Source organism: Aphidius gifuensis, linkage group LG4 (assembly GCF_014905175.1).
Source record: "Aphidius gifuensis isolate YNYX2018 linkage group LG4, ASM1490517v1, whole genome shotgun sequence".
Lineage (NCBI taxonomy): Eukaryota > Metazoa > Arthropoda > Insecta > Hymenoptera > Braconidae > Aphidius > Aphidius gifuensis.
Genome location: NC_057791.1, coordinates 11131370 through 11159300, shown reverse-complemented (window position 1 = coordinate 11159300; position 27931 = coordinate 11131370). Strand labels below are relative to the sequence as shown.

Below are 27931 nucleotides of genomic sequence, written 5' to 3'. Positions count from 1 at the left end.
ATAAAATAAACTTAAAAGTAACTAGAGGTTACTGTAGATGTTGTAAGCAACAAAAACAGCCATATTGCATATGCCATTTACTTTTGTTACTTATTACAGTTGTGAAAAGTATTTTTATAATTATTATTAATAATTAAACAATAATAATTTATTGTTTTGTGCCTATAAAAATACATGAACAAAAAATCATGTCTACCACAACAAAATATCAAAAATATTCTATGATCACAATCTTGACCTTCCGGGTTTCCGAATGATTTTTGGAACGTCCCCTCTGACAAACATCATGTGTATAATGCTCTATTAGTGTTTGTTAGAGTATGTTTGTATTGTGCGCAGTGTAAAAAAAAAGCGATACAAGTCGCGCACGTTACCATGGTACTACTAGCGCCCCTCAATTATGCGGCGACCATATAGCGGAACGGTTTTTTGAGGCAAGTTCGTCCTCCTACAGTCCAATTCACAGGGCATTACAATTTAGGGCTTTTTTTCACCACTCACGGTGCTTGTGAAGCTTTTATATGTAAAATATATATAAAAAAAATCTTTACAAGTGCCATTAGCGGCAAAAAAAAGCCCTAAATTGTAAAAAATTTGCCCTGTGAATTGGACTGCTGTATTTCTAGTCTTCTTGTTTATATCAAACTGAAATAAATAGAAAAGTGACATGTTGTGATTGTTTGTTATTGTCACATAGCTCGTACCACACATTATCGTAAACTGTAAAGTCTGGGATATGGAATAGTGAATTTTATCACTTTTGTCGTTGTTTCTGTTTCTAGTTTTTAGTCGGTATTACAGGGTGACATCGCAAAACGAAAAAAAAATTTTTATTAAAGAAATGCACCCGATAAATTATATCACTTTTGTCATTGTTTCTGTTTCTAGCTATTTGTCGGTATTACAGGGCGAAATTGCAGAGCGAAAAAAAATTTTTTATTGAAGGAATGCACCCCATGTTTCATTTTTTTCGGGCAAGACCTTGCTGCAAGAACTTGCTTGAGATTTCTGTAGCGTGGAGACACCGTTTTGTAGCGTGGAGACTGCAGTCCAATTCACAAGGCATTACTATTTTGGGGTTTTTTTCACCACTCACGGCGCTTGTGAAGCTTTTGTATGTAAAATCTATATAAAAAAAATGTTTACAAGCACCATCAGCGGCAAAAAAAAGCTCTAAATTGTATAAAATTTGCCCTGTGAATACTGGTGCTGAAGACACCGCTTTGCAAGGCTTTTAAAGACTGATTTTCTAGTCCCAAAATTCTAGTAATTATCTAGTGATGAAAGATCTTGCCGCAAGACAGGGATAGGAATATTGAGAGTTTTTGAGTTGTTTACAATTATCCATGGATAAAACGTTCAAAACAGGATAAAACGGATAAAACCCACGTGATTTTTCAGTAACTCGAATTTCAACCATATAATTTTTTTTAGCTACTGCTTGTCCTTAGTCGCGTATTCATTAAACAAAAAAAATACATGTTATTCATTTTAAAAAGTGAAAATGTCCAAGGAAAAGCAGTAGCTAAGGAAAAGATGTAGCTAAGGAATTAATGTGACCAGAAAAATTATGTTTTAAGCAACATTAATTCCTCAGCCACATCTTTTCCTTAGCTACTGCTTTTCCTTGTTCATTTTTATTTTTTAAAAATAGAATTACATGTATTTTATTCATTAAATAAATAAAAATCCCGAAGACAAGCAGTAGCTAAGGAAAGATGTAGCTACCCAGTTTTAAAAATCTCACAGAAACCACGAAAAAGCGTCAAATACACATCAAATGCTCATAGAATAATAATAATATCTATGAGCATTTGATGTGTATTTGACTTTTTTCCGGTTTCCATGAAATTTTTTTAACTGGGTAAGGAATTACAGTTGACAAAAAATGAATTGACGCATAGAAGGACGTCGGAGTTAACTTGATGAAACTTAGAAAAGATAAGAAGCCCTGTGGTCTAGTGGTCAAGGCGTTTGCCCGGAAAGCAAAAGACCCGGGTTCGATTCCCGGCGGGGGAACTTCGTTATTTTTTCTAAGTTTCTGGTTTTTTTCAAAAAGCAACATTATTTCCTTAAAACATAATTCTTTGGCAACATTAATTCTTTAGCTACATCTTTTTCTTAGCTACATTTTTTAGAGCTGTTAATTAGCCGGTTATTTATTTTTTTGATGGTTAATAACTGTTATTAACGGTTAATAACCGGTTTAAAACCAAACGGGGGTGGGGCATCGACGCGCATGCGCAAAATTTAAAGCTTCGTGATAGGTCCAAAATCAGAGACTTATTTCGATGTTTAATATAATTGATTATTAATAATATAAACAATAAATTAATATAAATAAATAAATTGTTATCAACAAAAAAAATATAATATTTGAGTAACCCATATAGAACTAGAGTTGAAAAAAAAAAATTTTAATGATAAATATTGAAAATAAAAAGAAATATAAAAAATAATGATTGGGTATAATAATATTAACGACACCTGTAGATTCCATATTATATTTAAGAATAACAATGAAAGGAAGAAAAATTAAGACTGATAATATTTTAGTATCAATAATCTTGTCAATGGAGACTATGTTTTGAGTTGTTTTGTTCTTCTTCTTTGTAATGAGTGCTACAACTTGCTCAGATGATTGTCTGACATCAGGTTTATTTTGTGGCACCATCATTTCCTTAAAAATTGTTTTAATTTCATCATCACAATTTTGACTACGGAATTGAGGTTGCCAAAGAATTATGCTTAAAAAAAATAATGTGGTTTAAAATATAATTCTTTGGCAACCTTAATATTCCTTAGCTACATTTTTTCCTCAGCTACTGCTTTTCCTTGGAGATTTGTATTTTAAAAAAATAAATTTACATGTATTTTATTCATAAAATAAATAAAAATGTCCAAGGAAAAGCAGTAGCTAAGGAAAAGATCCGTGGCTAAGGAATTACAGTTGCTCAAAAAATGATTCCTTATACCCACTGCAGCATCTGTAATTCCTTAGCTCCATCTTTTCCTTAGCTACTGCTTGTTCTTGGAAATTTTATTTATTTAATAAATAAATGACATGTATTTATCGAATAAAAAAAAAATTGTGGCATGAAGGTTCCACTAAAAATCATAGGAGGCGCTGGGAACGCAGTGGAAGATACCTCAATGTATGAAACCAATGATGTAAGATACAGTATCTTACATGGTATCTTACCCATGTAAGATACCGAGGTATCTTACCTACCCAACACTGTCCATTAATGTCATCATAAACATTTTTGTTTTTTTTTTCAATACTTCAATTGGACTATTATTATTTTTTATGTCAACATTTGCATCACATGCAATTGAAATAGAATTTATTTGGAATGATCTTTTTATGAAAAATTATTTATTTAACATTAAAGTAATTCATTATCATAAAAAAAATACCAAAGGAAAACAGTAGCTAAGAAAAAGATGAAGCTAAAGAATTGATGTGACTATAAAGAAACTATATGGTAAGCAACATTAATTCCTTAGCTTTATCTTTTTCCATTAGACACTGCTTGTCCTTGGTGTTTATTTTATTAAAATAAATTGCTTTAATTTTATTTGTTAAATAAATAATGTACCTATTATGTAGTTGTATTATTTTTTTACATAATGAAGTTATGTAAGACATTACTCTAACCACTCTAACTGAGCTACACAAAAAAACAAAAATATATAAACAAAAACAACATGTGACTTTGGGCACTCGTCCCACTAGCGTCATCACCAGCAGAAAAACGTACTGACTTGCTCCATTCCGTGAGCTTCAACAGCTCCCTATGCCAATACACAGTGTGACGTCACAAATTACCCTCCTTGTTAAACTCCATGAATAAAGAGAACGAAAGAGCTAGAAAAAACAAATAACAATAAATAAATAGTAAATTTTAGTTACTAAAATTTCTTCAAATGACCGCACGACTCTAGCGCTTCCTTGCATACGCTCCGTGCGTACGCTCGATGTGAATAGTGAACGAACACACCTTATGGCAGTGTTCTTTCGTCAATTTTTTTTTAGCGAATCATGACCACGCATTTGCGCAAAGATGAAAAAGCACGTGAGTTTTCAAATGTTTGTAAGTGTGTGTAACGCACACATATATACTTTAAAAATTTTACTGGGGGGATTGTGATCATAGAAATTTTTTGATATTTTGTTGTGGTAGACATGATTTTTTGTTCATGTATTTTATAGGCACAAAACAATAAATTATTATTGTTTAATTATTAATAATAATTATAAAAATACTTTTCACAACTGTAATAAGTAACAAAAGTAAATGGCATATGCAATATGGCTGTTTTTGTTGCTTACAATATCTACAGTAACTTATCTCTAGTTACTTTTAAGTTTATTTTATCACTATATTTTTTCATCTACTGCGCCGGTCCGGATTTCCGAGTAGGTGCTTTCTTTTGGGTGTTTATTTTTTTTCCTGTTTATTTACACGCATGCGCAATCAAATGCGCAGTCAGCAAAAAGTCAGTTTGCAACAGCGTAGGACATGAGGGGCTGGATCAGCCATGTTTCAATTTTTATTTTTCAAGAATTATTTGTTTGACGCCAGTAGGTACTTTCTTTTGTGTATTTATTTTTTTCCTGTTTATTTTCGCGCATGCGCAATCGAATGCGCAGTCAGCAAAAAGTCAGTTTGCAACAGCGCAAGACATGAGGGGCTGGATCAGCCATGTTTTAATTCTTATTTTTGAAAAATTATTCGTTCGACCCCACTGTTCTCTCAACAAGTTTGCATGACAGGCGCATGTGCATGATCATGCGCATTAAAGTGTAAAAAAATAAATACACAAAAGAAAGCACTTATTGATTGTTGGAACCATGGTAGAAATATACAGGTAGGTCCATGCGCATACGTTTTTTTAAGCCAATAAGAAGTGCTGACCACCGGTTGCCATATTGGCTAAAGTGGCGCGACTTTATTTAAATCATAAATTAAAATACATATTAAAGATGATTTCAATAGAAGATTAAAATAATAAAAATACATAAACACATGATTAATTATATAAAAAATAAAAAATAAAATACATATTAAGTTTTGTTACATATTTTTTTTAACTTATTTTGCTTTTTTTTTTTTTTTTTATCTTCTATAATTTACTTATTAAAAACTCTGAGTCAAATGTACGTACAAGTATGTACCAAACATTGTATTGCATCCAGTGCAATATTTATATTGTTCTTTTTATCCAAACTTCTAGTTTGTTAACTAAATATGTAAAAATTTCTTTTATTTTTCCAAATTGTTTTTTTGTGAAAAGGTAAAAGTTCAATTTCTAATTGTTTTGCAACATCTATTAATACGTAGAATTATCAAATAATATTTTTAAAGTTTTTATTTATGATTAATGTAACTTTTAAGCATGCCATACATAAATAATTAATATAGTACAACAATAATAATATGACGGACACACAGATTTACACACATGCAAACAAGATGGCCGCCAATGGTCTGCGCAGAAGATTTTTATTTTCGTCCTAGGCATGGACATACCTGTATATTTCTACCATGGTTGGAACGTCCCCTAGATTCCTTTACTTCTGCGCAACTGCGCGGTCAGAATGCGTGAAAAAGAACTGGCCGAAGAACGCAGCCTAGATCTATGTTTTATACATGCCCATCCCTGCTGCAAGATCTTGCAAGCATTTCTATAGCGTGGATACACCGCTTTATACCGACAAACAAAGGACTCGTTATATTCCCTCGAAAATTCTAGCCATTCTGTCTCATTTAGAAAATAAAATTTTCAGTCGATACAAAAATTTGCGTTTCAGTAATTACTTACGTGAATAAATTGAAAAATCGGTGTGTTAAATAAGTAGTTATTAACCGTTCAGCAATAAATTAGTATTTAATTGTTTTTTGTATTTAGTTTTGCGGTTTTTGATAAATAAAAAAAAATGCCAGGAGAAACGAGCCACGCAAGCCGTTTGGCAAAATTCAAAAACAACATGAAGTCTGATGTAAGTACCAAAAAAAAAAAAAATAAAATAAAATAGGTTCTAAACTAATTGTTCGAACAGTTTAGATTTTTTCACTAAATGAAAAACAATTTCTTATTAATTAGGATGCACGCAGACGTCGTAATGAAGTATCAGTAGAATTGAGAAAAGCAAAACGTGACGAGCAAATTTTAAAACGTCGTAATCTTGAAATTAATACGGAAGATTTAAATAAATCTGATAACGAGCCGTCTTCACCACCAATAATGCCAATTGATGACATTATCAGTGGCATGAATTGCAGTGATGAGACAATTCAATTACAAGCGACGCAAGCATGCAGAAAAATGTTGAGTCGTGAAAAACATCCACCGATTGATTCAATGATTCATAAAGGTATTGTGCCACGTTGCATACAATTTTTAGATAATCATTGGAATCCAGCATTACAATTTGAATCATCATGGGCATTAACTAACGTTGCATCTGGTACTAGTGAACAAACAATGATTGTTGTTAACAGTGGTGCAATACCAAAATTTATCGAATTATTGAAATCACCAGCATCAAATGTTGCCGAACAAGCAGTATGGGCACTTGGTAATATAGCTGGTGATGGTCCACAAACACGTGATTGTGTACTTGAGAATGGTGCATTGCCATTATTGATTAATCTTATAAAACCAGAAGCACCACTATCATTTAAACGTAATATCATATGGACAATATCAAATTTATGCAGAAATAAAAATCCACCACCATCATTTGAATCAGTCAAAATTGCATTACCATGTTTAACACGTTTACTCGACGCTGATGATAATGATATGTTGGCTGATACGTGCTGGGCGTTATCGTATTTAAGTGATGGTACCAATGATAAAATACAAACGATTGTCGATGCTGGCGTTGTACCAAAACTTGTTCATTTATTAAGATCACAAGAATATTTGGTTTTAACACCAGCCCTGAGAACAGTTGGTAATATTGTTACTGGTAATGATACTCAAACTGATGCAATAATACAAGCTGGTGGTTTAGATGCATTACGAGGTCTATTAGTCAATGGTCGTTCAAATATTGTCAAAGAAGCAGCATGGACAATCAGTAATATAACTGCTGGAAATCCACAACAAATACAAAAAGTAATTGATGCACAAATATTATCACCACTTGTTAATGTATTAAAAAATGGTGATTTTAAATCACAAAAAGAATCAGCATGGGCTGTTACTAATTTGACATCTGGTGGTGATGTACCACAACTTGTTGCATTAATACAAGCTGGCGTTTTGGAACCATATTGTAACTTATTGGATACAAATGATGGTAAAACTATATCAGTTGTACTCGATGGTATTGTTAATATCTTGACTGCTGCTGATAAAATGGGTGAACTTGAACGGGTTGCTGTTGCTATTGAAGAATGTGGTGGGCTTGATAAACTGGAAGCACTTCAACATCATGAAAATGAAAAAATTTATCAAAAAGCCGTTGGTATTATTGATAAATTTTTTTCCGAAGGAGTAAGTTGATAGTAGTTGATTGTAGTTTTTTTTTTCTTTAATATTAATTTATATTTATCTCTATTAAAGGATGACATAAATAATCACCTTGTACCAACAGCTGTCGATGGACAACTTGAGTTTCAAGCTACAGATCAGCAAGGAGGTTTCCAATTTTAACATTGATATTTTCCATAAAAGAGATCATAAATGTAATCTTTAAATCAGCCTTTGCGTATCAATCATCAAGTTTGATTTTTATCATGCATACATAATATTGTTATTGAATCGTTTGAAAAAAAATATGTTACCAATTTTTTTAGTTAGTTTTTTTTACGATTTTTATTACTATAATTATTCTTTTACGCCAAACCTTCAATTTGCATACAACGGTTCAATTTTTTTTTCTTTTTTTTTTTTTTTGAAAATATGTGATTCTGCAAGTTCAATACATATTTAATTATTTTGTTTCATAACAATTTCTATATGCTCTTTGTTTAATATTTTTTTCACTATGTATTAATTTGTAATAAACTTTTGATACCCAAGAGGTTTTCTCCACTTATTCATTGAGAGTACATGACTAGAAATATTAAACACTTAAACAGAAATGTGTCAATTTAAAAAATCCTGTATTGATATCGTTTTCGAAGAATTGAATTTTTGATATGATTTTTTTTTCATAATCTTATTTTTTGAATAAAATAATTATATCTACACTGTCAATTTTTTTTCCCATGGATTTTCTGAGATAATAAATGTCGAAAACTATTATACATGAGAAAAAGTGAACCGCACATTTTTATTTTTTGGTAGAAAATTTTGAATTTATTATTAATTTGTAGTTTTTTTGAAAAAAAAAGTTAGTGATAAATAATTGCCATTTTTAAAACAATTAACGTTTTAAGAGCGATACACACAAATGAACATAGTTAAGCATACATTCTATTATTGTACGATATAAACATCGCTTGTAAAGTACTTAAACGTATACGACTATAGTTGTATCCGTTCAAACAAAATATAACGTTACAGTATATGTGCTCATCAAGACTCTATATAATACTTGTATGCGAATGCGACTCGGAATCAACCTTATATTTCACTTTTGCACAATGATTTCACAAGATTATTACTTTCTCTTTGCGAGGTGTTTCAAATTGTTTATTAGATATGACTATAAAAATACAAGGTTATCTTGAGAAGTTTCGTGTTTTTTAATAATATACATGTAAATACTTAAACGACTGATATTGAAGAATTTTTGCTTTTACCATTTTTTAAGTCAAATTGATTGACTGAATTTGTTAAGAGATATAAATTTGATAATTAGTATTGTCATCCTGGCACTTTTTATTTACTGATTTTGTCAAAATGCTGCATATTAATAACTATTATTGCATATTAATTTCCGTGGTAAAATACGAGGTTGTTGAAAAACTTTATCTATATATATTTACCGACCAAGGAAATCACTTTGATCATTGACTAAAAAATGATAAACGAAAGCCGCTTTTTTTCTGTCAAATGCTGCTTGCGTTGTGCGGTTTCTTTGACTCCGATCTTCCCGACTTCTTGGTGGATCACGTAAAAATATTGAGCCAAATAATGTTGCTATAACATGCATAAAAAAATTATTTTCAAAATCCTGAATGAGATGTTACTTATAGAATTGTTTTTTATTAAAACGTACCGAGTGTTTTTGCGTCTAGACCATTGTCTTGAGAATGATTCAAAAGCTCTTGCAAAAATGACGAAATATAGAGAAAAACTGTCCTTCGAATTTCCGGCAATTGCATCACTAACTGTAAAAAAAAAATTAAATAAATACCCATGAAAACTCGAAATGGGTAAGAATAGCCTCACATAATAAAAAATAGTTTACCTGTTTACATTGTATATAATTAACAGCAGCAGAAAAACAAACACTGTGCAAATTATATGGTACTAATGGTTCAGCTGTTGATTCCAAAAGCAAAAGCAATGATTCAGCAACCGAATGAACACTACCAGCTATACCATAAAAACTTTATTGAGAAAATTAAATTTACTAATTTAAAAAACAAAAAAAAATTACTTAAAAAGGATACGCATGGGATCCGGGCTTCCAATATCTAGCCAATCTCGAAGGGCAGTGATCTCACTATGTAAACCAGGTGTTTCAAAGAGTCCAGGTGTTTTTGTACCGTGCCGATACAATCTATCAACCAACAACCATATTTCCTTAGGTACGGAATACGGTTCATCTGATGGATTTTTATTATTTTCCTAATCAAACGTAAAAATGTAAAAAAAGTTGTCATATAATTTATAATGTTTCTTTAACGAACCAGCTCTATGATCCTTCCGACCGGTATTTCCCTAATCGGAACTGGTATATGTACCAATGCTTCTATCGACGAGCCGAAACAACTTCTTTCATAATTACCCGTAACAGTTATAAATATATCCTTTCCTCCCTCAAGATGCAACACCAATATATCATACACTGTATCCTCACCAGAATTTAATTTACATGCTGATTTTTTATCAACAAATACTTCCAATTGAACATCACATTTTTCACCAGGTTTTATGAATCCAGTAAATGGTTTGATACTCAACCAGTCTTTACAATAATTAGTATTGTCTAATTTTTTTATAAATTCAAACTGTACTGGCACTTGTCCAGTATTTGCGATTATGAGTTCTTTGTAACTTCGTTCGAGAAATTTTAAAACATCAAATATTATCTCATTCGTATCAACCATGACCTGGGGCAAAAATTCATTTTCCAATTTGTCTAGTTTTTTCATTAATTCCTCATGGATTTTACGGTATTTTATCATGTCGATAACACGAATTTGCGAATCGAATATACCACTGACCGGCTTGTGGTCAGATATACGTAATCCAGGATGACTTCTATATCCTATTGATGTAATATTATCGCCTTTCCATAACACACGATCACACCATGCTGGTGAACGATTTTTTTCACTTGAATCCCAATTGTCGGTGCCTGGATCATATTTGTAAGTTGGCTTAAATGTTATCTCAGCTTCATGAAAACCGTGGAATATTTTACCAAGCAATTTTTGTTGACCAAGTTGATCATTTTGAAGTACCGGTTTGTAATTATCAGAAGTAATGTATTGTTTAGCAACAATAACATCCATTTCACTAATCCGATAATTTAAATCACCAAGCCAATATATTTGATCGTGATCCTTTAAATTTTTTTGTGATGTTGCATTTGTAAATGATAATCTTGAACAAATATCTGTGTAGTCTTGATTTCGTCGATCATATTCTTCATTATGAGCGGCAAGATGAGCATTGACAAAGCAAATTGAAGTGTTATGAATCAAAAGGCTGACAGCGACGCCTCCCTTATTGCCAAGTTTACCCATTATCCCGGTTCCAACAGTGTCAACTGTTACATTTTTTATGAAATATGAATGAGAGTTTTGAGAGTAAATAATAAGCATCATACCGACCAGACGAACAAGAGCAATTTGCTTATAGTTTCCTTTTTTGTGAAGAGATTTACTGACAACTTGACGCCACTCTTCTTCACGGGGTGTGTCATTGAATAAGAATGCTTCTTTGCTTAAGTCTAATTCTTGAAATCCAATTGCATATAGATCTGGTGGGGTAGTGTCGTTGCTTAGCCAGTCTTCAAGAACGACGTTTGATGGTGGCTGACCATTCACGTTCCAAGTACCAATGAAAATTCTAAACGTCTCGGTAAAAGTATAGTCATCTTTTTTACAGTTCATTTGATAACGAACTACCGATTCACGTGCTGCGATTGGTATTTTTCCGGTTGCTATGCCTCGACTTGGTACAATTAAATCTGGTGACTCTAAATCCACCAACTGTTAATAAAAAAAAAGGACAATTGAAGAAATCAAATTTTACTTCGAAATGAAACGTCTGATAATTTATTTACTAGATCAACATGGTCATTTCCGTCACCATAAGCTGGCTCCAAACTTCTCGTGCTTCCAGTTAATTTCTGGATCCAAAAATAGTTTGATGATGGATTTTTGTTTTTTTGATAGGCTATAAAAAGTAATTATTGATTATTTTAAGTACTTGAAATTTGGAAATAAAAGTAAGAAGTAAATTTTTGTGACTTTACATTCAATAGCACGAAATATTTCGGAAACTTTTAATCTCGTTACAGTATCAGACTGTATTTCAAAAACTAATTTTTGTTTTTTCGTTGAAATGTTTAAGTACAAATCACGGTCTTCTCCCATTTGTACACCAGGGTCTTTAAAATTAAAGATATACGTAAGTTAATATTTTATAGTAAATGCAATGCATGTGAATAAAGAACGTTATACTTTTTCTTACCGATATCACATTTAAGATCTTGATCAATTGGTAAGACACGTTCAATTGTCAAATCGCTGGAAAATTGTGGTGGATTTATTGATGTTAATAACAAAACCAACGCGTGTGCTTGACTTTTCTTCACAAGCGTTAATAATCTTGGTTCTTTTATTCTTCCTTCTAATAAAAAAACATTCATCGTCTTTATAACAATATTAAGGATTCGGCAAGAGTAATGTATATTTAAAGATAACATTGATTGAAAAAAAAAAAAAAAAAGGATACGGTTTCAACTGTTTCACCAGATGTAAACTTTGATTGAACAATTGACATTTGTTCATAAGAAGCCATTTGTATTTTGCTAACAGACAGTTTCGTGATTCAATTATCAAATACAATCAAATATTATTAATAATTTAGTAAAGTATTTCAATTCTTTTTCGTGGTCAGACTGTTGTTTATTTATGTCTTATTTACAGAAATTGAAAAAGATTGCCTTTTCATGTAGTATACAATAAATAAGAAAATTTAAATGTTTTGTATTGGTATAATAATTATTTTTCATTATTTATGTTTTTTATTGTTTAACAGCAACAAACTCAACCAGCCATAAAAGAACGATGTCGATAATCGATATTGGCACGTTATAGACTTATAGATAGTAGCTGTGTTCGATGGTCGACGGTCGTCTCGGCTCAGTTCCGTCTCACTTACGGCTCACTTATGGCGCTAGCGACGTACGGTTGTTTGAAGAACTACAAAGGCACAAAATCTCAATACAGGTGCTTATCTATATCATCACTGTATTAATGCCCCAATAAATATTGTTTATTTACAGTGATGATATAGATAGGCACCTGTATTGAGATTTTGTGCCTTTGTAGTTCTTCAAACAACCGTACGTCGCTAGCGCCATAAATGAGCCGTGGGTGATATTCAGACTCCAGAGCCAGGATGTTTCATTGATGGTGGCGCTTGTGAAGCTTTTCCATGTAAAATCCAGTAAAATCTATATAAAAAGTTCACAAGCGCCACCATCGGAAAAAAAAAGCCCTAATGAGAACATCCTCTGAATACGGGTGCAGAGCCGAGACGACCATCGAACACAGCTAGTTTGTACGGCAGTCCAATTCACAGTGATTCACAGCAGTCCATGGACCATGGGTCATATATTTAATACTACTATATTGCGCATCGCCTATGCTTTCCCATAAGTGGAACGCTGGTTCCTCAAACGGTGCAGACAATCTCTCTGTCGCAGTCCTTGGAAGATTTAGGCAATGACAAGAGTGGGGATTCGGCAGAACTCGACTTACATGCATGCGCAATGAATTTGTGTGCGTATTATTTCTGTTTTTAAATATATGATGCATATAATATTACTATTAACATGTTTCTTTATTTTTAAAATATTCTTTTAAAATATTGATAAATAAACGTAATTAATAAAAATGAATTCGGTCAGACTATTGTTTATTTATACACAGCTAATCTCACGTATGAGGAAACCTGTATATGTGTTGTGCTATTCCGAGTTCTGTCGAATCCCCACTCTTGTCATTGCTTAAATCTTCCAAGGACTGCAACAGAGAGATTGTCTGCACCGTTTGAGGAACCAGCAAAATCGAGCCCCATGCGCAATATAGTAGTATTAAATATATGCCATGGGTGCATTCCTTTAATAAAAAATTTTTTTTCGTTTTGCAATTTCGCACTGTAATACCGACTAAAAACTAGAAACAGAAACAACGACAAAAGTGATAAATTTCTCTATGCAATATTCCAGGCTTTACAGTTTACGATAATGTGTGGTACGAGCTATGTGACAATCATATATTTAATACTACTATATTGCGCATGGAGCTCGATTTTGCTGGTTCCTCAAACGGTGCAGACAATCTCTCTGTTGCAGTCCTTGGAAGATTTAAGCAATGACAAGAGTGGGGATTCGACAGAACTCGGAATAGCACAACACATATACAGGTTTCCTCATACGTGAGATTAGCTGTGTATAAATAAACAATAGTCTGACCGAATTCATTTTTATTAATTACGTTTATTTATCAATATTTTAAAAGAATATTTTAAAAATAAAGAAACATGTTAATAGTAATATTATATGCATCATATATTTAAAAACAGAAATAATACGCACACAAATTCATTGCGCATGCATGTAAGTCGAGTTCTGCCGAATCCCCACTCTTGTCATTGCCTAAATCTTCCAAGGACTGCGACAGAGAGATTGTCTGCACCGTTTGAGGAACCAGCGTTCCACTTATGGGAAAGCATAGGCGATGCGCAATATAGTAGTATTAAATATATGGTGACAATAACAAACAATCACAACAAGTCAATTTTCTATTTATTTCAGTTTGATATAAACATTGAACAATTATCCATCTAATAATTGGAAGCCAAAAAAAATAATGTCATGTGCCAGCACTGCCTTTGGCCAGTTTTTTTTCACGCATTCTGACCGCGCAGTTGCGCAGAAGTAGAGCATTCAAGTAAAAATTTTAAAGTATATATGTGTGCGTTACACAAGGTGCTTTCTTTTGTGTATTAATTTTTTTTCCTGTTTATTTACACGCGTGCGCGTAGGACATGAAAGGCTGGATCAGCCATGTTTCAATTTTTATTTTTCAAGAATTATTTGTTTGACGCCACTGTTCTTTCATCAAGGGTGCGTTCCGTGGCTATCCAGTCCGTACGAACTTCAAAATGGCGACGAAAAGAATGAAAATTCTAATAATGTTAAAAGTTACTATGATACATCACTATAGCCAAAGAGAAGGCCAGAGATTTATAATAACTTAAAATATATTAAGTATTACTATTTTTTTCAGGTTTAAGTTGACAGAGTTTCTATTTAATTATTTCAAATCTGTCGAATAAATTGGCTAACGTCAAATTTGATCAGATATTTTCAAATGAAAAAAATCAGATCTACCACAACAAAGGATCAAAATATTTCCAAACTCCGCCATTTTGAAGTTCGTACGGACTGGATAGCCACGGAACGCTCCCCAAGTTTGCATGACAGGCGCATGTGCAAGTGTAAAAAAATAAATACACAAAAGAAAGCACCTACACACTTACAAACATTTGAAAACTCACGTGCTTTTTCACCTTTGCGCAAATGCGTGGTCATGATGCGCTAAAAAAAAATTGACGAGAGAACGCTGCCAAAGAACGCAGCCAAAGAGTTAATAAAATCAGCACCCGCATTCAGCAGTCCAATTCACAGGGCATTACAATTTAGGGCTTTTTTCCACCACTCACGGCGCTTGTGAAGCTTTTGTATGTAAAATCTATATAAAAAAAATTTTTACAAGCGCCATCAGCGGTAAAAAAAGCCCTAAATTGTAAAAAATTTGCCCTGTGAATTGGAATGCTGAGGATGTTCTCATTGGGGCGTTTTTTTTCCAATGGTGGCGTTTGTGAAGCTTTTCTATGTGAAATCCAGTGTTGGGTAGGTAAGATACCATGTAAGATACTGTATCTTACATCATTGGTTTCATACATCGAGGTATCTTACACCGCGTTCCCAGCGCCTCCTATGATTTTTTAGTGGAACCTTCATGCCACAATTTTTTTTTTATTCGATAAATACATGTCATTTATTTATTAAATAAATAAAAATCCCAAGAACAAGCAGTAGCTAAGGAAAAGATGGAGCTAAGGAATTACAGTTGCTGCAGTGGGTATAAGGAATTATTTTTTGAGCAACTGTAATTCCTTAGCCATGCATCTTTTCCTATTAGCTACTGCTTTTCCTTGGACATTTTTATTTATTTTATGAATAAAATACATGTAAATTTATTTTTTAAAAATACAAATGTCCAAGGAAAAGCAGTAGCTGAGGAAAAGATGTAGCTAAGGAATTGAGGTTGCCAAAGAATTATGTTTCAAGGAAATAATGTTGCTTAAAATATAATTCTTTGGCAACCTTAATTCCTTAGCTACATCTTTTCCTTAGCTACTGCTTTTCCTTGGACATTTGTATTTTTAAAAAATAAATTTACATGTATTTTATTCATAAAATAAATAAAAATGTTCAAGGAAAAGCAGTAGCTAAGGAAAAGATGTAGCTAAGGAATTAAGGTTGCCAAAAAAATTCTGTTTCAAGCAACATTAATTTCTGAGCTATATCTTTTCTTAGCCACTGGGTGCATTCCTTTAATAAAAAATTTTTTTTCCGTTTTGCAATTTCGCCCTGTAATACCGACTAAAAACTAGAAAAAGAAACAACGACAAAAGTGATAAATTTCTCTATGCAATATTCCAGGCTTTACAGTTTACGATAATGTGTGGTACGGCCTATGTGACAATAACAAACAATCACAACAAGTCAATTTTTTATTTATTTCAGTTTGATATAAACATTGAACAGTTATCCATCTAATAATTGGAAGCCAAAAAAAATAATGTCATGTGCCAGTACTGCCACTACACGAAACAGCTTTTTCCTATAGGTTGTAAGCCATATAGAAATAAACGAAAAAAAATTTTTTATTAAAGGAATGCATCCACTGGGTGCATTCCTTTAATAAAAATTTTTTTTTTCGTTTTGCCATTTCGCCCTGTAATACCGACTAAAAACTAGAAACAGAAACAACGACAAAAGTGATAAAATTCTCTATTCCATATTCCAGACTTTGAACATTTACGATAATATCCTGTACAACCTATGTGACAATAACAAGCAATTACCAGTGATGGGTAAATGCTCGATTTTTGAGGTTTCTTACACTTACAGTAAGATACTGTAAGATACTGTAAGAAACTGTAGGATACCTGAGACGCCATTTTTGAACATTCTTACTGACTGTCGACTCGACAATTAGCTGTCATTGCTCGATATATGTTGGTACATGTATTTTATTTATTAAATAAATATATAAGATATCAAGGAGAAGCAATGGGTGCATTCCTTTAATAAAAAATTTTTTTTCGTTTTGCAATTTCGCCCTGTAATACCGGCCAAAATTTTATAGGAAAAAGCTGTTTCTTGTAGTGGCAGTACTGGCACATGACATTATTTATTTTAGCTTCCAATTATTAGATGGATAATTGTTCAATGTTTATATCAAACTGAAATAAAAAGAGAATTTACTTGTTGTAATTGCCAGTGTTGGGTAGGTAAGATACCTTGCTATCTTACATGGTATCTTACCCATGTAAGATACTGTATCTTACATAATAATTTCATACATCGAGGTATCTTACCCATGTAAGATACTGTATCTTACATCATTAATTTCATACATCGAGGTATCTTACACTGCGTTCCCAGTGCCTCCTATGATTTTTTAGTGGAATCTTCATGCCACAGTTTTTTTTTTTTATCGATAAATACAAGTCATTTATTTATTAAATAAATAAAAATCCCAAGAACAAGCAGTAGCTAAGGAAAAGATGGAGCTAAGGATTTACAGTTGCTAGAGTGGGTATAAGGAATTATTTTTTAAGCAACTGTAATTCCTCAGCTACGCATCTTTTCCTTATAAGCTGTAGCTACTGCTTTTCCTTGTGCTTTTCCTTGGACATTTTTATTTATTTTATGAATAAAATACATGTAAATTTATTTTTTAAAAATAATAAATTCAAGAGTAGTAGAAAAGATGTAGCTAAGGAATTACAGTTGCCAAAAAAATTCTGTTTCAAGCAACATTACTTCCTTAAAACATAATTGTTTGGCAACATTAATTTCCGAGCTACATCTTTTCTTAGCCACTGCTTTTCCTTGATATCTTATATATTTATTTAATAAATAAAATACATGTACCAACATATATCGAGCAATGACAGCTAATTGTCGAGTCGACAGTCAGTAAGAATGTTCAAAAATGGCGTCTCAGGTATCTTACAGTTTCTTACAGTATCTTACAGTATCTTACTGTAAGTGTAAGAAACCTCAAAAATCGACCATTTACCCATCACTGATAGACATTAGGTGTGTTCGTTCACTATTCACACCGAGCGTATGCACGGAGCGTATGCAAGGAAGCGCTAGAGTTTTGCGGTCATTTGAAGAAACTTTAGTAACTAAAATTTACTAAAACATTCGTTATTTTTAGTCATTGTGTTTATTTTGTTAATTTAATAATTTTTTCTCAGACGCAAGAACAAATTACCAATTAATAATAATGAAAGAGAGCGAAAGAACTGGAAAAAACGAATAGCAATAAATAAATAGTAAAATTTAGTTGCTAAAGTTTCTTCAAATGACCGCAAAACGCTAGCGCTTCCTTGCATACGCTCCGTGCATACGCTCGGTGTGAAAAGTGAACGAACACACCTATTAACAAACAACTACATATCAATAAAATTATAGCTTATTACTCTTAGAGTGAAATTTTATTAGCTTGTGAACCAGCAGTCCAATTCACAGGGCAAATTTTTTACAATTTAGGGCTATTTTTTGCCGCTGATGGCGCTTGTAAAAGTTTTTTTATATAGATTTTATATACAAAAGCTTCACAAGCGCCGTCAGTGGAGGAAAAAAGCCCTAAATTAGAGCCAGCTTGTAGTCCACAGGGTATTTTACAATTTAGGGCTATTTTTTGCCGCTGATGGCGCTTGTAAAATTTTTTTTATATAGATTTTACATACAAAAGCTTCACAAGCGCCGCCAGTGGAGGAAAAAAGCCCTAAATTGTAATGCCCTGTGAATTGGACTGAAGGTTCAGGTAGCGTTGTCAATTCGCGCATTTGCGCAAAAGTCGTAGAATCAAGTAAAATTTTTAAAGTATACATGTGTGCGTTACTCACACTTACAAACAATTAAAAACTTACGTGCTTTTTCAGCTTTTGCGCAAATGCGCGGTCATGATGCGTCAACAAAAAATTGACGAAAGAACGCACCTAGTAATAGACGGCTGGGATAAGGTCGTCGCATGACTCAGTGCGCATGCGCGGTCAGCCATGTTTGATGCTATTCCCCACTCCTAATGTTCACCACACAATGTAAACAAACAGTGTATGGCATGTCAAAAAAATTTCAACATCAAAATTTAATCATTTATTTATTGAATAAATATTGTACGTCAACGTTGTGCGATCGGTTGCTTCCCCCAGAGATTTAGATCATCGTCGAAAATGATCTACTGGTGCTGGTGTGAGCCAAATAAAACCATGCTCAACGTTATGTGAGGTAAGATTATTTCTTCACATGATTTTCTTTTTCCTGATCAAAATTATTATTTTACTAGTTAAAAAATATTGATATTTACAGATATATTTATAAAGATCCAACATAATGAATCTCAATATGAACAACATCGTCAGGATGGCTCAAAAAAAATTAAAACCAAATGCAGTACCAACTTTGTTTGGTGATGTTTTGATAGATTTTTTAAGGAGGTTATGCACAAATTCATTGCGGGTGTTGCGGGGCGCTTCTGACGTCACAGACAAAACTGAAATCCGGCTACACTGTAGAAAAATAAAGTGAAAAGCGCCTGCGCTCCGTATACAATATATGGGATTGCGAGTATGTGTGTGTGTTTGAACATGCCATACGTTGCCACATCTAATTTTTGTAAAGTTTATAATTAATTTCTCAATAATTGACCGATCAACATATGAAAACTTTTCGCGCAATTAATAAAACTCGGTTTCTTGTATATGTGTGATTTTTTTCAAGACTTTTTCATCATTTTTTCTATCCGAAAAAAATGGTTGAAATCTCCATAAGAGCCAATGTTAAATATTATTTTCAATAATTAATTACAAAAAATTTAACCGATCAACATAAGAAAATAATTATACCGTTGTATTCAGAATGAAAAGGTCTCCCTGCACCCGTATTCTCAGGGCAAATTTTATACAATTTAGGGCTTCTTTTTGCCACTGATGGCGCTTATAAAATTTTTTTTATATAGATTTTACATATAAAAGCTCCACAAGCGCCACCGGTGGATGAAAAAAGCCCTAAATTGTAATGCCCTGTGAATACGGGTGCTGTGTACAAAATTTCAGAACATTCTCATTATATTTAAAAAAAAAAAGAGTGATAGCTGCATAACCTCCTTAAGTAAAATTCACCAAAATACAAGTGACGTGAGTAAGAATAAACATTGAATTTTAACTTATATTAAAGTTGTCTTGATAAAAAAATATTAATAGTTATTTTTTTTTTAGAACATGATGTTAATTAGACTTCATGTGAATCACTAAAGCAGTTGTCAACAACAAACTTAGGTGAATCCTTTTCCAGACCATTGCTTGATGTAATCATAGATAAATATACCACTGACAACAAAAAGAGTTTATTCAAGTTAGCAAAGTCTAATAATACCAAATGTTTACCAAGTGATGAGCAGCAGATTGAATTGCCACTAGTAAACTTGGATAAGGATCATTTAGTATCAATTCTTGCTGATGAATTACAAGCAGAAATAATAAAAAAATATAATGAAGGAGTTATTAAATTTAATTTCATGCTTCAAAATCAACATTGTCTTTATCACCACGAAATTTCGAGTTTAAACTAGGAAGTAGAAAGCTTAAAAAAAATAAATATTAGTTTAGACTGCGAATTACGAGTTGAATAAGAAAAAAGGATACTGTCAGAAAGACAACGAGAAAAAATTAAAAACAAGTTTAACAAGCTTCTTAATGTATTCGGAAAATTGTCCATTTTTAAAAAACCTTTTAATTGAGTTATTTTATTCACTTATTTATAGTATGCGACAGGCAAAAGCCTACTAAAGCCAGAAAAATATATTTTGTTGTCAGATAAAAAATTGTATTCGATTATTTTATTTTTATATTGAAAAAGAAAAAATTATATTATTCTTCTTCTTTTGTTTCACTTTTTTACAACTATTTATATTAAACTGTCTGATAACTTTGTCAATTTTTCAGAATATTTAATTAATTATTAATTGAAAAAAATTACGTGTTAACTTCTTGTTGTATACTGTTTCTGTAATAGACCAGATGTAAGCTATAAAGATGGTTTAAATAATGCGCGCCTAAAAGTCGGCCATGTTTGATGCTTGTGCGACGACCTTGGGAGCGTTCCGTGGCTATCCAGTCCGTACGAACTTCAAAATGGCGGAGTTTGGAAATATTTTGATCCTTTGTTGTGGTAGATCTGATTTTTTTCATTTGAAAATATCTGATCAAATTTGACGTTAGCCAATTTATTCGACAGATTTAAAATGATTAAATAGAAACTTTGTCAACTTAAACCTGAAAAAAATACTAATACTTAATATTTTAAGTTATTATAAATCTCTGGCCTTCTCTTTGGCTATAGTGATGTATCATAGTAACTTTTAACATTATTAGAATTTTCATTTTTTTCGTTGCCATTTTGAAGTTCGTACGGACTGGATAGCCACGGAACGCACCCCTTATTCCAGCCGTCTATTAATCTAGGGTGCGTTCCGTAGGGGGACCGCGGTCCTTTTTGGCCATAATCAGAGTGGATCCATAAAAATTAAAAATCTCCCTAGGAATCCCTAAAAAATAACCAGTCTCATGTATACTTTTTTTTACACCTTTCTATGTATGTATTGTTAATGTTGTGGATGTGGTGCTTACTGAATTTTGTACTGAATAAAATTATTAAAACAATAAATTTGTTAATAACAGTTAACAAAATGAAAAGAAAAATTCCACTTCAAACACATTATCTATTGACTGATGTCGGTAGTAATTGTTGTTTTTGTTGAAAATGAACAGCAACATCAGCCAGTTTAAGATCTTGAAAGATAACAAAAATATAAGTGCTGTCCTAACCTTACATTTGAGTTATGATAGGTTTTGAAGCATTAACTTTGAAAAGAAATACAATTTACAGGCTAAATAATTGAGATAACAACAATATACACCGACTATTTTAATTGACAATTTTTTTTTTGATGCCAAATTATTTTTTTCTTTATAATTCGTTAATCATATTTTTCGGTGTTTACGTTTGCTTATGTTTGTTTACGTTTTCTAATACATAGCAGTGCTGACACTACAACGAAATTAAATTCACCATGATAAACCACGCCTATTTTTGGTAGACCGCGGTCCTCTACGGAACGCACCCCTACAGACCTTGCTTGTGAACAGTTGTGGATTGTTTGTGGATTGATTGTCCTCACATTTTATAATCATATTAACGTTGGTAATCGAAATTATGAGTAGTAAAACGAGTGAGTTATCAGCTAATAACAATTCCAGTTCTTTACACTCATAACAAGTTTGCAAACTAATTAACGTTGACTAGAAACAATAAAACTTTATGTCTAACGTAACCTAGTATTTATTATTTGTCAACATTTATCAAATCAGTTTTTATTTAGAAATAAAAGACATTCCAAAAAATATTTCATTTTCATGTGAAGTATCTGAGTTAAGTATGGGCAATGAAGAAATTAATAACGGAAATGTTGAAACATGGAATAATGCGATAACTGTATTGGATTATAAAAATAAAAGAGAAAATAAATTTTTGAATGTGTCAAATGACAACAATGTTATTCAAGTGGAAAATATCAATAAGTTTTCGTCGAGTCAGGTTGATGATAAACAGGAGCTAAGTGTAAGAGATGATAATCCCGATATTACTGTCTTGGAAGAGCCTGAAAAATCTCCTGATTTCATAACTCTTCCATCGTTATCAAAAAAAAAAGATGATACTCGAAGGAAAATAAACAAATCCCCTCAAGAAATTTATCAAGAACGAGTAAGTTTTTAAGTAAATTTTTTTATTCAAAAAAATTTTTGTCCTTTCAAATGTAGACCATTGTTAATTGCATATTTTTTAAAATTTCTTCTAGCTTAATGCAAAAGTTAAAGTTGTTAAAAAGAAATTTACGAAACTAGCAAGAGTATTGTACAAAAGTTATCCAATTTACGAGAACTGGTTAAAACGTGTTGAAGCAACAACAGGTGATTCTGTTTGTAAAATTGAACCACCAAAGCAATGCCCTCCAGAACGTGCTCAAACTAATCGTTGGAAATTTGTTTGTAAGTTCTTCATTTGTTTTATATCATAAAAAAATTACAATTAATTGATTAGTTTCATAAAGTTCATTAAAAAAAAATTCCTTTCTCCTTCATCTTCATCTGATATGCTTAATCCTTAGTTTATTTATACAAAACAAAATTTAGAACTTTATAAAAAAATTTCAATTTCTCATTGTTTTATTCAAATTATTTGAAACGATGATTCAAAATATTTAGGCATAAGAAAACTCGATGAATCATCAGAATGCAAATTGGGTCGTCAAAATACCAATATAACTGTAAATAATAAAACAATTATCAAAACAGTTTGGAGATTGGGCCCAAGTGAAGACTCGGTTGTTAATGCAAATAACATATTTAAATCGTATCCGCCATTTGTCATGCGCGCTGCAAAGGTATATTTTTATTAACAACATTTATTACTTTAGAAAACAAATTAAATTAAATTAATAATAACAAATTAATAATATTGAACGTATTCAAAAATACAAGAAGCAGACATATAAAGTTGTTGGGATTTTTAAAATAAAATAAACTGATGAAATATTTTAGTAGAACGTTCAAACAAAAAAATCTATTCACAAAAATAATTACAGATTCAGAAATCAATTTATATGATTTTTGATTACTTCAATTGTGTTTTCAGCTAAAAATAATAATTTTCTTTTTAAAAACGTGAAAACTTATCACAATATAACAATAAAAAAAATAGTTTGGGTTAATATACTTTTTATTTGCTTTAATTAATAAACGAAGATAAGTACTATGAAAAATTCGAATGCAATATATCGTTTCATCTGTTTCTTGTATAAATCCTTGAATTTGGTCAATATAAAGACAACCGTTAGAAGATTATTTAAAACATTGAGTTAAACATTGTTTTAATAAACAGATGTTTGAAGATTTCATCAATGGGTTTTTACCATTAAAAGATCAAACTAATGATGAAATAACACATTGTGATGATCAAAAAAATCAATGGTTATTTTTATTGGTACGTGCTAATAGTAAAAAAGAATTATTACTATTTGCAACTGGCAAAGAGGTCAGTAATTCATCAATGGATGGATTAAAAAGATTATATGATACTGACGTCGGAAAAGATTGTAACGTTAAATCTTTGTACTGCAAATCAATAACAAATACGTAAGAAAAAAGATTTGTCATAAAAACAAATTTTCTTCAATTATATCAAAATAATAACGGCTTTTTGTTTTTCCAGTAGTAATAATTTAACATTAACAACAACAATATTTTTACTTGGTTCCGAAGCTCTTGATGAAACGGTTGGTGGTTTGAAAATTCAATTACCACCAAAAACAAATTTTTCATCAAGTACTGTTGGTGCTGAATTACTTGGTCAAGCTGTTGATGAATTATTAGCACCAAATGATAAAATAACGCTTGTTGAAATTGGTTGTGGTCTTGGCTTAATATGTCTCATGATTGCATCAGTAAGTATCCACTATTTATAAAATGAAAATCGACAAAATCTAACATGAATATTGAAATTGTTTTTAGAAATGTGAAAAAGTCATAGGATACGATTCATTATCAGAAATTGAAGAAGCTGAAATAACATCTGAATTAAATAAAATAAAAAATGCAAAATTTATAACTGGACCATCAAATGAAGCAATTGGTAGAATAGCAACGTCAATGAGAAATTGTAAATCATCAGCAATTGTTAATGCAAATACAAAAGTTGGAAGGGACATTGAAATATTGATGGGATTACGTAAAATATCAACATTACGTAAAGTCGTTATGATAACAACAATGGCCAAACAATCAATACGTGCAATAATGGAATTAATAAAACCAGCAGACGATGTTCACGGAAATCCATTTATACCAATACGTGCATTAATTGTTGATACAATGCCTAACGGACAATTTTTCGAAGTTGCAATATTGATGGAACGTCGTATTATGCATAAACTATTACGCCCCTTTAATGATCAATCAAGTTCAACAAAATCAATTGAAAATTTTTCATCAGAAAAAAATATTCAGACATCTGAAAAATCATTAATTTTACCAAAAATAGGTAAATTTAATAATAAAGATGATAACAAAAAAATCAATGATGATAATAAAAAGAAAATTGTTGATAAATCAATATCGACTAAAACTGCTAAAGATGACATTGTTGAAATAACAAAACTTGTTAAAAATCCATTTCACCATGATAGATATAATATTAAAAATTGTGATTTTACTGCTAATAATAAAATAAATCAACAAAAAAATCTAACAAATCGAACGATACGATCGAGAAAAAGATCACGGATTGATTCACATCGCTCATTATCACCAAAAAAACATAGAAATAAATGCATTAATAATAAAACAACGAAACATAATGACCCATCATCAACATCAACAACAAATCTATCCCATAAACGGGGTAATAATTCAGACTTACGTTCACGTTTGTCAAATAACATACATATTGATGATGATTTAATACAAACATTTCAAATACAGAAACAGATACTTGAAAATACAATTGAAGAATTAAAAAACCCAGTTATTAATCAAGATGATTTAAATAATATAGCTATTGATAAAATTAATAAAGTACAATTGCAACTATCACGTTCCGTGTGGGATCGTATTGCACCACCAGATAATATAACTAATATCGATTTTAATAATACAACATTAAAAGGTAGCATCGTACATGAAAAAAGTAATAAAAATTTCGTTATTATGACACCAAATCACCAATTTTTAGAATCACGTAATAATTATAAAAAATATAATAATATACAAATTGCGGAACCAAATCAAGTAATGCCAAATGAGCGTTATTTGGTTTTGAATGAAACACGTGATAATGATCATTATCGATATCAAAGTAATAAACAACAAACCGATGAAAAAACTCCCGATAATTGGCCATTATCAGTTGGTGTATCACGTAAACCAGCATCACCAAGTTGGATTGATACTCATTTATCACCATCAAAACGTCGAATTTTATCCCCACTCCATCGTTCAGTAGTTTCCTCTTCTAGCCGACCAGTTGTTTTAGCACGTTGTCGAAAAGTTTCACCACCGAGTCGTTCTATTATGACACAACCAAGACGTTCATTATTGTCACCGCCACATCCTCGGGTACCATCGCCCTCATCACGACGACTAATGTCACTGCATAGAAGACACTATTCACGTGAAAGGTTTTACCAACAACTGTCTTTATCATCGTCAACATCATCGTTTCGTCCATTATGTGTTGATGATATGCAAAAAAAAGTAACACTTTCACGGCTTAATTCATCACCACCAAGAAAACAATCATGTCAACGTCTTTCAAACTCAAATACACGTCAGAATTATGAAAATACAATGCAAACTAGTGGCCAAGCATTAAAACCGTTAATACAACAAAGAAGATTATCATCATCGCCAGTGGAATTGATTGATGATTGGGATATACCAAGTCGAGGTGCTATTGAAAAACATGATGATTGGCAAAAACAAAAGTGTCCACAATCAATGTTAAATTGGGATAGAACAAAACGGATTGATTTAAATAATTTTCGTAATGATGATTTACGGATTAATAAAAATCAAGCTAATGTTGTAAATGATAAACTAGTATCATCAAATATGTTTGATAACCGATGGAATGATCCTGTACTGAATGGAAAAAGTAGTATTGACAGTTGGGGTGTACACGATAACGAATCATTTGTTAAATACACAAATAATTTACGTGATGATTCTTGGATTGAATCAAATAATAATAAATCTGATGATAACAGATCGAGATTGGAACAACAGAATATATCGAGAAATTGGAATCAAAATAATGAAAGAGAAGATTGGAATGATTTACCAGAAGATGCTAGAGATCCTTGGGCTGATGATGCGGTTAATGTTGATAAGGATCGTTTCCAAAATTCAACTCAACAAGCTAATTGGTCTAGAAACAAAAACCAACAAGTTGAATGTGCTGGCTCATTAAAAAATAAACAATCAATTCCACCATTAATCAACACAAATTCATCGCAACAAAATTGGCACAAAAATAGCATGGTTAATCAACATTTGTTGAAAAATTCATGCTGGACTAGTAATGCAAATCATAATTTGGTCAAGAAAAATTTACCAGGTAGTATTTGGGTTCAACATAATACTGCTAGTACATGGAGAAATTTTCCACAGTAATTTTCAACAGATGCAACAACGTTAAAGACTGAAGACCATTTGACGGGTTTGACCAGGATAGCTATTCTCGACATAATTATCCCCTGTACCGGGGATAACATGAAAATGCTCGAAAGCGATATAGTCGTTTGATGGAAACCATTGAAGAAGATACAAATAAAGCCATAAATTAAGGTAAATTTCCACAAAATAGTTATCCCTGTCACCGGGGATAACTGAGGGGATAATTATGTCGAGAATAGCTATCCAGGTTTGACTGATATTGATATACATAATATTTAAGGGCTCAAACTCACGACAAGCTAACTTCCGCTTGTAAAACGCACTTTATTTAAGGGATGTGCGATATCAGACGATATATTGAAGGACCCGATATTTTTGCTCGATATCGACGATATATTTCGATATGATAAGCGTCAAATATCGGATATTCGATATCACTTTCGGAATATCGTCTCGAAAATATCGGTTGATATACCGACTGAAAAACTACTGCCCAATAAATTTTAATGGCGGCTTGAATGGCCACAGCCAATCAAAGATCAAAAAATATTCAAACGTATTAATTTAATTAGCTGTGAATTTATGAGTTTTAAATTGACAGTTGACAATTGATAATTAATAATTATTAATAACAAAATAATTGGAAACTATAATCAGTAGTAAAAAAATTGAGGAATTGTGTATTCATTATTGCATAGTCATGTTTCAATAAAATGTTGATTAATAATTACACATTTTCATTATTATATTCTGAGTATTGTATAATAAAATATTATTAATAAATAGAAAGTCTGATTATTCTTTTCTGGTCCTAAAATTGGCAAGACTACGATATCCGTGGCGACAAGATTTTATGACAGAAATTAGAACGTCTTTTCGAGAAAAAAATAATGGCCGCAACAGAATTTCGATCTCTCGAATACTTTTCGAAATATTGAGGGCCCAAGATATTGAATTT

General features: G+C 31.7%; 3 protein-coding genes across 7 annotated transcripts; 2 read left to right on the top strand and 1 right to left on the bottom strand.

Annotated features, from left to right (window-relative positions):
* Positions 1 to 589: 589 nt before the first annotated feature.
* LOC122855042 (homeobox protein 2-like) lies at positions 590 to 27700 on the top strand. Of its 3 annotated transcripts, XR_006374033.1 has the most exons (9): positions 590 to 616; positions 1963 to 1964; positions 21208 to 22507; positions 22602 to 22791; positions 23008 to 23186; positions 23684 to 23937; positions 24014 to 24245; positions 24313 to 27144; positions 27254 to 27700. XR_006374033.1 is itself a non-coding variant. In XM_044156160.1 (8 exons), exons 3-8 carry the CDS (start codon positions 22181 to 22183, stop codon positions 26968 to 26970), a joined length of 3837 nt encoding a protein of 1278 aa, XP_044012095.1. In that variant the 5' UTR covers positions 590 to 616; positions 1963 to 1964; positions 21208 to 22180; the 3' UTR covers positions 26971 to 27699. The 3 variants fall into 3 exon arrangements, 2 of the variants coding, with proteins under 2 accessions (XP_044012095.1, XP_044012094.1); XM_044156160.1 differs by having other exon boundaries at positions 24017 to 24245; positions 24313 to 27699; XM_044156159.1 differs by having other exon boundaries at positions 24313 to 27699.
* Positions 5665 to 8265, top strand: LOC122855045 (importin subunit alpha). The gene is made up of 3 exons (XM_044156164.1): positions 5665 to 6007; positions 6112 to 7512; positions 7582 to 8265. The coding sequence occupies exons 1-3, from the start codon at positions 5945 to 5947 to the stop codon at positions 7669 to 7671; spliced, it is 1554 nt and encodes a 517-aa protein (XP_044012099.1). The 5' UTR covers positions 5665 to 5944; the 3' UTR covers positions 7672 to 8265.
* Positions 8337 to 12514, bottom strand: LOC122855043 (type II inositol 1,4,5-trisphosphate 5-phosphatase). Of its 3 annotated transcripts, none has more exons than XM_044156161.1 (9): positions 12100 to 12514; positions 11836 to 12016; positions 11618 to 11752; positions 11426 to 11538; positions 9822 to 11351; positions 9569 to 9759; positions 9377 to 9518; positions 9185 to 9296; positions 8337 to 9105 (listed from the first exon to the last, which is right to left on the bottom strand). In XM_044156161.1, the coding sequence occupies exons 1-9, from the start codon at positions 12163 to 12165 to the stop codon at positions 8948 to 8950; spliced, it is 2628 nt and encodes an 875-aa protein (XP_044012096.1). In that variant the 5' UTR covers positions 12166 to 12514; the 3' UTR covers positions 8337 to 8947. The 3 variants fall into 3 exon arrangements, with proteins under 3 accessions (XP_044012096.1, XP_044012097.1, XP_044012098.1); XM_044156162.1 differs by having other exon boundaries at positions 9377 to 9504; positions 9582 to 9759; XM_044156163.1 differs by lacking the exon at positions 11618 to 11752.
* Positions 27701 to 27931: the final 231 nt, after the last annotated feature.